The following is a 14,837-nucleotide window of genomic DNA, read 5'->3' as shown; positions in this document are numbered from 1 at the left end:
GCAGGTATCCAGATGGAGAAATTTAATAAATTGTTGGAATATGAAGCTGACTTCAGAAGAGATCAGAGTAATATAGTTTGGGGTAAGAGTAGAAGCTGTGAAATTGATGGAATTAACAGGGAGAAGCAAAACTAGAGTTAATAGATCCTTAAATAATCACTACCTTTCAGGAAATGGGAGAATAGCCACGGGAAGGAAAGAGAAACAGTGTCTCAGAAGGTAGATATGCAGAATACTCTTGACTTGAGGAAAGAAACAATATTGGACATACTCAGGTGTCGATATTGAGTATGTTTTTCTTTCAGAACTCATTAATTTTTTTGAGGAAATAAGTTAGAAATCCTGTTAAACTAGTAAGAAAAGCCTGGTCGCAAAAATTTGGGTTTCCCTGTACAAGATAAGGAATTTAGCCAATAACAATAATAATATTATATATATAATATTATATAATAATTATATATAATAAATATATAAATATAATAATTAATAATATTCTATAATAATAATTAAGCCCTTACATCTCTGAATTTGTCTTTGAGATAATGAACAAATGATATATAAGCCCACTCTCTCTCTCTCTATATATATATAAAGATGAGCCATTGGGAAGCTTGTTTTATGGACAGGAAAGGGTAGGCAAAGAATACCAAGAAAGGACAGAGTCTTTTTTTTTTTCCAATTTATTTATTTTTAGAAAAACAGTATTCATTATTTTTTCACCACACCCAGTGCTCCATGCAATCTGTGCCCTCTATAATACCCACTACCTGGTACCCCAAACTCCCACCTCCCCACCACTTCAAACCCCTCAGATTGTTTTTCAAAGTCCATAGTCTCTCGTGGTTCACCTCCCTATCCAATTTACCCCAACTCCCTTCTCCTCTCTAACACCCTTGTCCTCCATGCTATTTGTTATGCTCCACAAATAAGTGAAACCATATGATAATTGACTCTCTCTGCTTGACTTATTTCACTCAGCATAATCTCTTCCAGTTCCGTCCATGTTGCTACAAAAGTTGGGTATTCATCCTTTCTGATGGAGGCATAATACTCCATAGGGTATATGGACCATATCTTCCTTATCCATTCGTCCGTTGAAGGGCATCTTGGTTCTTTCCATAGTTTGGCGACCGTGGCCATTTCTGCTATAAACATTGGGGTACAGATGGCCCTTCTTTTCATGACATCTGTGTCTTTGGGTTAAATACCCAGGAGTGCAATGGCAGGGTCATAGGGAAGCTCTATTTTTAATTTCTTGAGGAATCTCCACACAGTTCTCCAAAGAGGCTGCACCAACTTGCATTCCCACCAACAGTGTAAGAGGGTTCCCCTTTCTCCACATCCTCTCCAACACATGCTGTTTCCTGTTTTGTTAATTTTGGCCATTCTAACTGGTGTAAGGTGATATCTCAATGTGGTTTTAATTTGAATCTCCCTGAGGGCTAATGATGATGAACATTTTTTCATGTGTCTGATAGCCATTTGTATGTCTTGATTGGAGAAGTGTCTGTTCATATCTTAGGACAGAGTCTTTTAAACGATGATTCTGCTAAGGTTGACACATTCTGCCTTTTCAAATCATATCCTTATATCCAAGCCAGTCCTTTTCAAGAAAGAGAGAATTGCCAGTCCTCACATTTTGCAGAGATTATTATTGATATTATTGTATTATTAGATGATTATTGCATACAAGGAAATATGCTAAACCTTTCACATACAATATGCCATTTAATTCACTAAATAATCTGGGAGAAGAATATACTATTATTATACACATTTTTCAGAGAAGCAAAATGAAAAGTGAAATCAATAACTGATAGGGCTAGCACAAAACTCAAAGTCTGAAGCCCATGCTTTTAGGAGAAGTACCACAGGATGCATAAACTACATGACCATCAGTGCCCAAAGGGACAGAACCATTAGTAGAGATTGAAGGACACTATACTTTCCAGAAGTGATGAAGTGATTGGATGGTGAGAAGGAGACAGTGAGTGCAACTATCATTTCCAAAATTTGGTGACAAGACTTTTGAGAGATACAGGAGAAAAGAGATTCAAAGGCAGTTTTGTCTTATTTACATTTTATGGCCAAAGCTACTTGAATAAAATTGTGGTATAGAAAAGATAGACTGGAGAAGTAGAATTGAAGATTAAATAAAAAGATTAAATTGATAGTGCAAGATTCTGAAGGAGGGGAGAAGATGAAAAATCCTGAACACATGGAGGGTTAACTTGAGGAAGGATGCTAACACTTATGGCAGAATCACAGGAGGAGATGTTGGGTGAAAACATAGGAACAAATGATTGGATGGCAGTTGAAAACTTGAGGGAATGTATGGTAGTAAAGTATTTTCTTAGTAAACTGTGGGGCAAAGTTGTATGTTCAAAGTTGTGACAGAAGTAGAAATGTTGGCAATAAATTCTGTAGAGAATGAAATGGAGAGTCAATTAAAGGTGAGCAAAAAGAATACCGAGTGATAGAGAAAATAATGCTAAGGCTGGCCTATCAGTCAGGGTTTAGTTTCGAGTTGCAACAGAAAGTACTTCACCTATTTTAAGCAGAGAGAGATTTAATACAGGTAGATGCTTCTAAATCTTTGGAAAGGCTGAAGTAGGCAACTCTGGGCTGAACTTCTGGGAATAACTCCCAGAACCATAGTGCAGCACTAGCTTGCCAGGAAAGCTGTGAGATCTACCACAATCAGGAAGGAGGGGAATAAGGAGAGCATTGGTGAAGCACAGACCTCAGGAATATACCATTTTTTGCAGCACACAACTGTTGGCTATAAAGTACCACTCCTCTTAGATTCACACCAATAGAGAAGAAATGATCTGTTCCTGTGCCTCTCAATCACAGACAGTCCCAGAGCTGTAAGGGAGTCTGGGAAATATAGTTTTCAGCTTTACAAACCGCAGCAGAGGAAGGAACACCAGAAGAAGTTTAGAGATGATAGTGAGTGCCAAGTTATTACAGAAATAAATAATATGTATTTATGTAATAGTGTGTATTTACCAGTAGTCTGTACACAATCGTGGACAAATAGGTAGTTTGACAATGGAAAGATAAAGGAACAAAGAGATCAATGTAACTAACAGGATTACTATAGAAATGGCTGATCATGTGGTCCAGACCAGTGAATGGAGGCCAGGAGAAACCACTGAAATATGAGGATAAGAATATACCAGAGAAGCACTATGTTGATAATGCCTATTTTGGTTTTGCCTTTGAAAGGCAAAGAAGGGGTGTAATGAGCACATAGCACATCAAGTAAAAAGCATTTGTGTTTTGAAGAGAGCTTAGTACTCTCAAATACAGCATTCTTGTCATGACGCTAGAGCTCTTTAATGCCTTACATGCACATTAGTAGAAACTAGTCAAGGCACAAAGGTATAATATATTCCAGAACACATGTTGGTTGAGTTATATCTTCATTATCTGTATACACATATAAAAGGAGGGAAAAGAAGAGGGAGGTGACGAAACATACGTGGGTAAAAATACTGTATAATTCTACCATTAATTTGCACTTTCGTATATATGAGGTTTACAGACAGATCACAGGCCATATGTAAATTCACGAAAGGATAAATGTTTAAAGGTGAGTTTGTTGCCATTGTTGTTGTAATGTCCTTCAGCTGTATTAAAAAATTGAGAGTGGATGCCTACAAGGAATCTAACAGGTTTTCTATGCTCAACTCAAATTTATATAGCTAAGAAGTAATTACCTTCCTTGCACTCAATCTATTAGCATTTTTCCTTAGGTTTTTCTGTTTCTTACAAAAGGCATGCTGTTTTGTTTCTAGTTCTTTGGGGAATGGGGAAGGAAGGAAGGAGGTTTCAAATTCTTTAGATGCAGAAGATTTGACACGGGCTGTAGGTCTCCACTTCCTGGTGGCTTCCCAGCAGATGCCTCAGCCATGACTTCATTGAATTCCAGTTGTAAGTCTGCAAATCTCTCCTTTTGTAAGATTTCCCTTTATCTCTGAAAAGAGGCAGCGAAGTTTGCTTTCCGCCAGTCTGCTTTGATTTCCTCCCAGTGCCTCCAAACGTCAACAGAACACTCTAGGGGCAGTCCCATGTGTCTCTCAAACAAAATAAAGAAGAATATGCAGTGAAGATCAGAATGGAGTCACAGTATCTTCCTTCCCAACACCCTTTTTAATCATGACCTAGTGCATGACTAAAGGTTCACTGCATGATTATGTGTAGAATAGCGCTCTAAAGATTTCGGACATAGAAAAATACATACTGGAAAGAAAATAAATACAATTTAGGTAACAGAAAAATACACTCACAATCTTATTTTATTTTTTTTAATCCAGAATACAACTCCTTTGGTGAAGAAAGAGTACGAGAAAAAGTTTAACACTGAATCATTAAAGGATGATTTTTTTTTTTTTTTAATGACCACAAGGAGCAAGAAACAAACTGCTGTCTTTAGAGGGTCATTGTTTTGTGAAATACTGGTAGGATGGGAGTGTCTAACCAAAATCTATTACAGAGGCATGTATCTCCTATTACCTATAAATATTTGTCAATGAAGATGGTTAATAGACAAGCCATCTGGTGCCCCATCTTCAGAATTTGATAAAGTCTGTATTGTTATTGCTCAAGAGATTTTTGTTGCATAAACTCTGACATGCAGTATATATGTTGATGGAAGAGGAAGTCCAAGCTTACTCAGAGAATTAAAATATGCAGGTGGGGGGAAACAAGGAAACTCGTCTCCTTTGACAAATGCGCAGTCCTTGCTTAACTTCTCATTAGCAGTCTGCTCACATCTCATTCCCATTAAGAGTATTCCGTTTTCTTTGTCTAAAGTGTTGAGTGGTTATGAATAGTAAGGATAGACTATCTGTAATTATTTTTTAATTATTAATGGTTTTGTTAGATCCTTTCACTTTTACATTACATTTCTGTTAATGTGAGTTAAATCAAAATGTACTTCAGTTTCCAAGCTGTTCCCCAATGTATTTTTCATTCTTTCATAACATTACTTCAGATTCCTATAAGGTGTCTATGATAAAGCTCGTCTTTCTGGAGCCACCCACACCATGCTAATAAGTTCAGGGACTATTTTATCCTGCAAATCCGTTGTCCATAACATTAGTCAACACCAAATTTCCAGATTCCCAATGGTACCCAATGTCAGAGTCACAATATGTACAAAAGTCATTTGATCTTCACCTCTTCAAGCCTCTATTTTATTTAGTGTCTCCAGATGATGGTCTTTTGGCACTTCCTAGATATGAAGATTCTCTATCAAATAGAGACCAAAGGACAGGAGACAATGAATGAGTCTGAAAGGAATAGGCATTCAAGGAAGAACCTAGTGTCCAGGGATTGTGGTCCAGCTAAATACCTTTAAGAGTAGCTTACTCAGAACGAATATTCTAGTATTGTGCCTTAGGAAGATAATGCCACTGAAGGGAAAGAAAGAAAGAAAGAAAGAAAGAAAGGAAGGAAGAAAAGAACTTCTCTGGAGAGAAGGGGAACAAGTTGACTTTTTAATCAATTTTTCCATCACCAGTAGAATAGCACTTCTTGATGGTGCACTATTCCCTCAGAGAAATGGTCCTGGTTTGTATTTATCAAAGGGCCTGATTTCAGAGCTAGTATTAAGCAACTCACAGAGACTCAAATAATAGCCCTAGTGAACAAAAAGAAGAGAGAACCGGTGAGGGTTTTTATTTTTTTTTTTTTTAAGCGACACACAACCCTTAGCACCAGGGATTCTTGTACCGTTGTAGCTGGTGACTTCTGAAAAGAAATGTCACTAGATCAGCTCTGATCAGTGGGAGCAAAGGGGGACCTAGTGCAGTACAAAATCCCCTGCTGAAATGGGGCGCGCGACCCCCAAGGAATCGATGAAGGGAGCTAGATCGTAGCCAAAAGCATAGAGTTAACATACACTGCACCGAACACGAACGCTACTAAAAATGACTGGATAAATTATGCAGAGGGATTTCTGGATTTCTTTCAAGTAATTAAGTTTCGATTTCTTGCATTTATTTTAGTTCCAGGAAGCGCAAGGCGCCATGGATTGCAAAAGTCTTCATTGATTGTTCCAATGCTTTAAGTTTGGTTTCGTGACTGGACTTAACTTTGGGACGAGGTAAACACACGGACCCAACAAATTCACTGCGAAGAGAAACAACAGTTTCGCCGGGGCAAGTAAACACACCGGTGGTGGCTGGTGGACCCAACGCGGAGGTCTCTCCCCTGCCCCACTCCCCCGGAACGTGGCCCGCCAGAGGGGGAGGGGAGCAGCATCTGTGCGTCTGAGCGAGTGTGCGTGAATGTTAGCACACACGTGTCTGCGTGCGTGGGTCGGTGAGCGTGTCTGGGTGCGTGGATCGGGAGTGAGCGTGCAAATTCGCGCTCCCGCGCTCCAGGGAGCGCGGGGCTGGATACCGAGGACTGAACCCTTCCCCCTGGTAGATTTTAATTTCTTGGCGCCTGTTGTGTTTGCTCCAAAGCTTGGTCGACTCTAGAGGGTCCAATCAGCTGTCCCCGCGTGCGCGTTCCGCGCCACACTCAGCCTCAGCATACTTACCAGGCGGAGTCGTGAAGGCATCTAAGAGCCTTGCAGGCAACCTGCGGGCCTGGGGCTGGCTGTGTCCCACGCCCCGCTCCTCCCAATCTGTTTTTTTTTTTTTTTTTTTTTTTTTTTAAAGAAATTGAGCTCCGCTTCTTTTCCCCACTCCGGGAAGAGGGAACGGTTACTTTCCTTACTGCTGTCCTTCCTCTCATCCCCTTGTCCCCTGCCCAGCCACCTTTCTCAGTCCGGAATTACCTAGAGAAAGCTCCACGTGGCTCCTTGGGTTACTGCAGGCCCCGGCCCAGTCGCGAGTCTCTCCCTACCCTCCAAAGCGCGCTCTCCAAAGCGCAGTTAGCCACTTGCTTTTGTCCCCCCTTCCCTTTGCCCAGCTGGGAGGTTTACGAGTCCGAATTTCAATCTAGAACGGCCTGGGGAGTGCCGGAAACAGAGGTTTCCAGAGACACGTGCTGAATACTGGCAATGGGAGGTTGAGAGAAGGTGTTTAGCCAGGAAAGCACCGAGAAGAGGCTGTGTCATCGGACAGAAGGGGCACCCGGCATCTTTGGACAAAAGAGAGACTAATTCAAATGTCTAAGTGAGGGGTACTTGGGGCTCACGGGGAGCCAGCGGAGCCAGAAAGTTGGAGAAAAACAGAAGAGCGTGGTGGACATGATCGGATGAAAGACGTTTGAACAAAGCGCCCTCATCACTTCTCCAACGTAACCCCTGTCTCAGGCCGAATCCAACCCAGGAGAGCCCTCCTTCCCGGGCATTCCGTTCCGTGGCCAGTTCGCTGGGCGCTCCCAGGAGTCTCAATTTCAGGGGTATTTCTCTCCTTTTTTTTTTTTTTTTCTTTCATCTTCTGGAAGAGCGAGTCCACGGAGGAGTTTAATCACCCCTTACCTTTCTGCCCCAAGCTACAGAGTCCAGAGAAAGCTCAGAGGGTCTGATTTTATTCAGAATCCGGAGCAGAGTGACTTCCTTAAGGAGACACCATGGGGGTACATTTATCCTTTCCTCTTTCCTCCCCCAAACCTTGTCTACCTGAGATCGAAATGGTGCATGAATCGAGTCAGATCTGTCCTTTAAGAAATCTTCCCTGTAGTCCAACTCAATTCTGTGTGAAATACAAAGAAATCACACTGCCCTTATTAGATTAAAATTTAATAAAAACACATTAGGTCCGGTAAAATATGAATGCACGGCTTAAAATTTTAATAGTACATTAGGACCCAGATACAGGGTAGGACAGTGATTTCTCCCCTTGGGATGGCTGCCGGCGGATTTGGGGGTCGTGGGAGGGCGCCTACTGCAGGGACCCCGATGCCGCTGCCAGAGAGCTTGGGTGGAACCTCCCGCGACTCCTGGCCCGCCCAGAGGGAAGCTGGTCACATCTGTCTGCATCTGGCAGCGTATGGGACAGAAGCTATTGTCAAACAAAGAGGCTTGGTGAGAAGAAAGGCTTTCCTCATGTAGTCACACATTTGATTCATTTTCCATTTCTCTGCTTTAAAAAAAAAAATCACTTCTCTGTTTTCAGTTTATTAAGTAGGTCTGTAGAGATGCAGGGGCGCCAGTGCAGATAGCTACTTGGGTATAAGAGTGAATTTTGAGGTCATATGAAGATTTTGAATATTGGGCCCCTCACTCACACCCCTTGAGTCTGTCCCCAACTTTCCATTCTTTAGATGGCCTCTCCTACCCGGACGGCTGGAGTCTTCCTCGGAAAGCGGCTTCCACACTCTCTGGAGCACTTTGCACCAATGCCTGTGGGCAAAACCAAAATGGGTTTTATTGATATCACAGTGAAGTTGGTATTCTGGACACTCCTGGAAGGAAACATTGCAAAATTGCAAATCCTGGTGATTAAGGAAGAATGGCGTTTTCTCTCCATGACAACACAATCACTGATGTTTATTTTTCACTATAAGTGGGAAAAGGAGAGATCTAAATCTGCTGCAACGTCCTTTCTTTCTTTCTTTTTTTTAATGTGTGTTTTCTAGGGGTAATGGAATACAGGTAAATACATTCAAATTGCCCAGCTACATATTAATTTGTCTCAACTTGGCAATTAGAATACAGAGCTTCCCCCTTTTTCCTGTCTGGGTTTAAATGTCACTGAAAAATATTTGAGAGATTAAAAAAAGTTATAGTAAATTAATTTAATGATATATGGATTTGAACCATCAGGACTATATTCTCTTGGGAGTTGTCTTGCTTAAAGTAGTTTTAGTTGATCAATTCCATATCGAACAAAGTTTGTCCAGTCATTTCAACAGTGTCCTCTTTATTTCATGAATTTACTATACTACCTTATTTACCATATGAAGTGGTGACAAGTGTTTAGCATTTTGGAGATCAGTTGTCAGTTGCCATTAAAATCAAGATTAATTCATATTAACGATATGCATTTCTCAATACTCCCAGGTGACAACATACATTAAAACAACTATTGCAAGTAATTAAGCTCAATGAAGGGGGAGGGGACAGGGAGAGGTTCAAAACACCCCCAAATATTTGATTTTGCAATCCAAGTTCAGCAGACTGTTGCCACAATAATGCTTGGGAAACTCCTCAGGGTTGCTTTTCACTTTACATCTAATTAGGCACCTAATGAAAGAGAAGAATTTTTCCCCATGTGGTTTTTCTCCTTGATACTCGTATGCTTTTATTTAAACACATAAACACACTGTTTAGGAGGTACAATACTCAAGTTTCTCCTGTGATTCAGTTAGTGTTATAATGTGGGGGGGACGAGGTAGATGTGAGCATTTGTCTTCCTGGTATTTTCTTCCTCCACACTCAATTTAGCCCTATGGCCCTTACACAGTACTGACAGAAAACACATCCCAAATATTTAACTTTATTTAATATTTTTATTAGGCTTTAGAGATGCTCAACAGTTTACACTAATTAGACCATCCAAAGCCTTTTAAAGATTAAGCAAATTGGACAACCCTTGTTAATTAGGACATAATTTGAAATTTGAAATTATATCATTGATGAAGTAGTCTAATTAGTATGACGATGTGTTAATGGACCAGGGAGACACAGCAACAGTGGGGTTTGGCGTGAACCTCTCCAAGGCTTGCACAAAAATCCTCCCTCCTATACCGACATTAATAAAAGATTTCTATAGACTTCAGCCTTTCCACGATGACATACAATTTATAGTACACACAATGCATTAGCCCATCGCGCTGCTCAATTTTTTCACTATTATGAAAACTAATAAATTCGTCAAGCTGAATTAAGCATACAAATCAGATGAGGCATAGCAGATTACACAGTGAAGCGCGGTGTCTCCCGAGCCTAAATGAAATTTCAATCTAATAATTCCTTCCTGGCCCAGTCATAATTTGTTTAGAGATGTTGTTCTACTTCTTTCAAAGCGCTATTCGCACTATAATTAAATGATACTCAAGCTTTTAACTTTGATTTATTTCATTTCTCGAAGCTTGAGACAGTGAGAGCTGTACAATGTCATTTTTTTTATTTCTTTGAAAATTACTGTGGCTGTTGTCGAGGTAGAAATTAAACACCTAAGCATTTACTTGAACCGTCCAGCGCAAGCCACATTCATTCATGTCAACACCCCCTGTCCAGTCTCATGTCTAGACTTCTCCGGTCTCATGCTCGGGAGCAGTGCTGGTAGGAATCTCCTTCTGCTACTATTTATTTTCCTCCACATAGAGGAGGAAAAAGGCAAGTATGGGGATAGCGCAGGAAAGCGCAGAGGGGTTAAGGACCGTGGACAGAGCTCGCTCTGCGCGGTCTACCGCCGCCTTCCCAGTGTTCTTTGGCGACTCCCGAGCACTGTGCTCCCAACTTGAACCAGCCATGCCAGTCGGTTGAGGTCATGGGTGAACCGCGGCCCTCTGCTCTCTGCAACCTCGGGGCTTCCGGGCCCAGACCACTCGAGGGCCCCTCTTCGCCACGCTCCTTTCCACTCTGTTTTGTCCCAGCGCGCGCCAGCGCCTCTCAGGCCTGCCGCCTGCTCTCGCACCTGCTCGCTTTCCCCAGGCACCGTGTGCGTGCACCTGCTCCCAGTCACCCCAGTCTGGGTCAGGCCACCCGCAGACTCCAGTGTCTGGGTTTCAGGGCCTTCTCACCCTCGCCTATACTCTGCCCCTTCCGCGCTCTGGGGAGGTGACAGCAGCCCCTAACATCAAGGGAACTAGAAGATTGGAGCGAGAAGGAGAGGAGGGGTTGTGTGTGTGTGTGTGTGTGTGCGCGCGCGCGCGCGCGTGTGTAGGAAAGATTGTCTCCGGCTTTTACAATCGGGACTAAGAGTGTGTCCACGTCTAAGAAGAGTGGTCCACACTGGGACAAAAGTGCGAGCAAAGTGTTGGCTAAAAATAGGCTCTCTGCACTGAGCGGCTGTGGAAATGAAGATAAGTGGGGTTTGTGCCAAACCCCGAGGGCGTGTGTGTGCGTATGTGTATGTTGGGGGGGGGTGGTGTTCAGCAGCACATGCGCTCTGTGATCTCTGGCCCTGCCTCTCCCTCCATCAGTTGCCCCTTCCTCTTTTGATTGTGGCTAATGAAGAATAATAAAATGAGTGGCAGGATTTGCCAATGGAGCCGCCCAAGACCCAACTCACGGTGAACTTGGATACTGGGAAGAGGAGGAGGAATATCCGGAGGAAGAGAAAAGAGGGTGGAGAGGAGCGCATGTCGGCTGGCTGGGGGGGGGGGGTAAGGTGGGGGGGAGTAGACAGGGTTGGGGAGGGGGGGAGTCGCATGCGCATAGGCGACCCAAGCTGGCTCCGTGGCCGTCCAATCCGCTGAGAGCTGAGAGAAACCGAGTGAGAGAAAGCCCTGCAGCCCTGTCGTTCGACCCCATGTCTCTTCGGCACCAGGCACCCGCCGGGCCGAGGGGGCGCCGCGCTGAGCGCCGACTGAGGTTTGCACCTGGCGGAAGCGCAGAGCAGCGCGAAGTAGCTGCGTTGGTGGCGGTTTCCGCGTACTTTCCTTCCGCCGGGAGTCGGAGATCAGGGTCACCTGCGCTGCGGGGAGGGGCGGGCCAAGTGGGGGTGGAGGCCTGGAACTTTAGCGGTAAGCAGGAGGGGGGAAGCAGCCAGGTAAGACGTTCCCACTAGTCTGGGGAAAAAACAACCCACCCAACGCTGCTTTGCCCTCAACTTTTTATTTAAGAGTTTCTTTCCCGGCGTGGCGGAGACTAGGCGGAATAAACAGGAGGGGCTGGAGGCCGGCTTTTAGAGACTGCCCGGCGACTGGAGCGCAGACCTAGACAGTGGGGTGGGGTTGATCGGGGACACTAAAGAAAGTGAGAGCTGCGGGGTGCGGGGAAGGGGCGGAGGCCTCAACACGCGGGAGGGGGCCGGAAGGGAGGTGGAGGGCGCAGCGGGAGAGGGAGGCGGGTATCTGGAGAGCTGAACGGACCCAACTCGGGAGCGAGCAAAGAGATAGAAGGGGCGACGCGAGAATCCAAGCAGGAGAAAGCGGCACTTACTGGCAAGGAGGGCGGAGGCGCGCGGGAGGGAGGGAGAGAGGGCGGGGGTAGGGGCAGGCGCTGGGAGTGGGGAGTATAACTCAGCGGCCGCGAGGCGCAGGGGCAGTTGCGGGCGCCCAGGTCTGCAGCCAGCGCCTAGCGGAGCCCAGCAAACCCTTAATCTGACGGCGGAGCCAGAGGAGGAGCGCCTAGTCCCGGCAAGGAGCACAGAGCTGGGAGTGGTGGCGGGAGAGCGGAACTTTGCACTACCCTTCCCTGCTCCTGCGCTCACCCAGCACTTCTTAAGAGGGTCCTGGCAGACGGGACCTGTGAGTGCGCTACGGAAGAGCGCCCGGGAGGACCGGGAAGATGATGATGATGTCCCTGAACAGCAAGCAGGCGTTCAGCATGCCGCACAGCGGCAGCCTGCACGTGGAACCCAAGTACTCGGCACTGCACAGCGCCTCGCCCGGCTCCTCCGCTCCCGCAGCACCCTCAGCTAGCTCCCCTAGCAGCTCGAGCAATGCTGGCGGCGGTGGTGGCAGTGGCGGGGGCGGCGGAGGCCGTAGCAGCAGCTCCAGTAGCAGTGGCAGCAGCGGCAGCAGCGGCGGGGGCTCCGAGGCGATGCGGAGAGCGTGTCTTCCAACCCCACCGGTGCGTATTTCTGCATAATCACCGCTTAAAGGCACATTTTGACAGCCCCCTTTATCTGCTTGATGTTTTTTTCATGTCTGCACAGCAAATCACCCCACACCTCCAACCAATTTCCCCCCTCTCTCTCTTATGTATTCAGCGGGTCTTTTCTTTCATATTAATTTTTATGACCTGGGATGTTGCCTGTGCGCGTGTTGTGTTGTGTTGTTTGCAGGCTCACTTTCCTCCTCCTCGTGCACGCTTGGTTTTTCTCAGTGACTTCCCTCCTCTCCGCCTCACCTGCTACTTTCAGGATTATTATTATTATTATTATTATTGTTATTGTTATTATTATTATTTCAACGTTTTAGGAATGTTGTAGGCGCGGCGGTATTGTCGAGCGCTGTGCCGGGGCTTCCGGAGAGAGTGCGCACAATTCCCTGCTGAGCGTAATGTGTGCCTTTTACTTGCAATTGCAGAGCAATATATTCGGCGGGCTGGATGAGAGTCTGCTGGCCCGAGCCGAGGCTCTGGCGGCCGTGGACATCGTCTCCCAGAGCAAGAGCCACCACCACCACCCGCCCCACCACAGCCCCTTCAAGCCGGACGCCACCTACCACACCATGAACACCATCCCGTGCACGTCGGCTGCCTCTTCTTCGTCGGTGCCCATCTCGCACCCATCCGCGCTGGCGGGCACGCACCATCACCACCACCACCACCACCACCACCACCATCAGCCGCATCAGGCGCTTGAGGGCGAGCTGCTGGAGCACCTGAGTCCCGGGCTGGCCCTGGGTGCCATGGCTGGCCCCGACGGCGCCGTAGTGTCCACGCCAACTCACGCGCCGCACATGGCTACCATGAACCCCATGCACCAAGCAGCGCTCAGTATGGCCCACGCGCATGGGCTGCCCTCACACATGGGCTGCATGAGCGACGTGGACGCCGACCCCCGGGACCTGGAGGCATTCGCGGAGCGCTTCAAGCAGCGACGCATCAAGCTGGGGGTGACCCAGGCCGATGTGGGCTCCGCGCTGGCCAACCTCAAGATCCCTGGCGTGGGCTCCCTTAGCCAGAGCACCATCTGCAGGTTCGAGTCCCTGACGTTGTCGCACAACAACATGATCGCGCTCAAACCTATCCTGCAAGCGTGGCTCGAGGAAGCCGAGAAGTCCCACCGCGAGAAGCTCACCAAGCCCGAGCTCTTCAACGGCGCGGAGAAGAAGCGCAAGCGCACCTCTATCGCCGCGCCAGAGAAGCGTTCGCTGGAAGCCTACTTCGCCATCCAGCCGAGGCCCTCCTCGGAGAAGATTGCTGCCATCGCGGAGAAGCTGGACCTTAAGAAAAATGTGGTGCGCGTCTGGTTCTGCAACCAGAGGCAGAAACAGAAAAGAATGAAATATTCTGCGGGCATTTAGGAGACCCTCGGCCTCTCCAGGGACAGCCCCTCCTCATCCCCTCTTTTCCCTCCCTCTCTCTTTCCTGCCTCTTTTCTTTCCACCTTTGGCTACCAGAAACAATTCCAGTAAATGTGAATAAGGAGAAAGCGAGGATTGGAGAGCGAGCGAACGAGCGAGCAAATGAGCCCAAGCCCGGTGAGAATGTGAAACCATTTCTCAAAGGAGAGAAAAACAAAAGACGGGATTTGTCAAGTTGTAGCAAAGTTGTCCCTTTTAACCCCACCCCGTCTGGAAAAGGCACCTCGGCTTCTTCCCAAGAAGTCTGGAGCTGGCTGTTTGCAGAAAGGCAGACGAGACAGCCTTTTAAAAGGCCCCCAAAATGATCAAGTAAGATTTGTTTTTATTTCTAAAGACATCACCCTTGTTCAAGTTTAAAAGTACACTTTGCAGCTATTTTTCAGAAATAGAAATCGATTCAGGACTGAAACTTTAAACTAGAGTTGATGCTTAATGTGATAGAGACATCTCTAAAGTATTTTGAATTAAAAAAAGATGGCAGATTTTCTGCATTTACACTGTATATTATATATATATTTTTATTGTGGTTCTTACCCCCTTCTTCCTTCTCTGAAGTGTTAATGCTTAAGAAAGGAGTCGCGCCTGCTGTGTTCACTGATCTTGAAAGCTATTATTAGATTATTGCCGAACAACCCTCTGTAAATTATTAATTTATCTCTCTAGCAACTTAATTTGTGCACATTCTAATTAATTAAACTTCTTTAGTCTAACAAACGGGGGAAATGTAT

At 45.8% G+C, this 14,837-nt stretch overlaps 1 protein-coding gene across 2 annotated transcripts; it reads left to right on the top strand.

The window, feature by feature from the left end:
• The first annotated feature begins 12,364 nt into the window (after positions 1–12,364).
• POU4F2 (POU class 4 homeobox 2) lies at positions 12,365–14,049 on the top strand. Of its 2 annotated transcripts, XM_044268023.1 has the most exons (3): positions 12,371–12,462; positions 12,601–12,645; positions 13,098–14,049. In XM_044268023.1, the coding sequence occupies exons 1-3, from the start codon at positions 12,371–12,373 to the stop codon at positions 14,047–14,049; spliced, it is 1,089 nt and encodes a 362-aa protein (XP_044123958.1). The 2 variants fall into 2 exon arrangements, with proteins under 2 accessions (XP_044123957.1, XP_044123958.1); XM_044268022.1 differs by having other exon boundaries at positions 12,365–12,649; positions 13,108–14,049.
• Positions 14,050–14,837: the final 788 nt, after the last annotated feature.

Source organism: Neovison vison, chromosome 11 (genome assembly GCF_020171115.1).
Source record: "Neovison vison isolate M4711 chromosome 11, ASM_NN_V1, whole genome shotgun sequence".
NCBI lineage: Eukaryota > Metazoa > Chordata > Mammalia > Carnivora > Mustelidae > Neogale > Neogale vison.
Note: the sequence above shows the minus strand (reverse complement) of the source record. Positions and strands in the feature narration are given on the sequence as shown.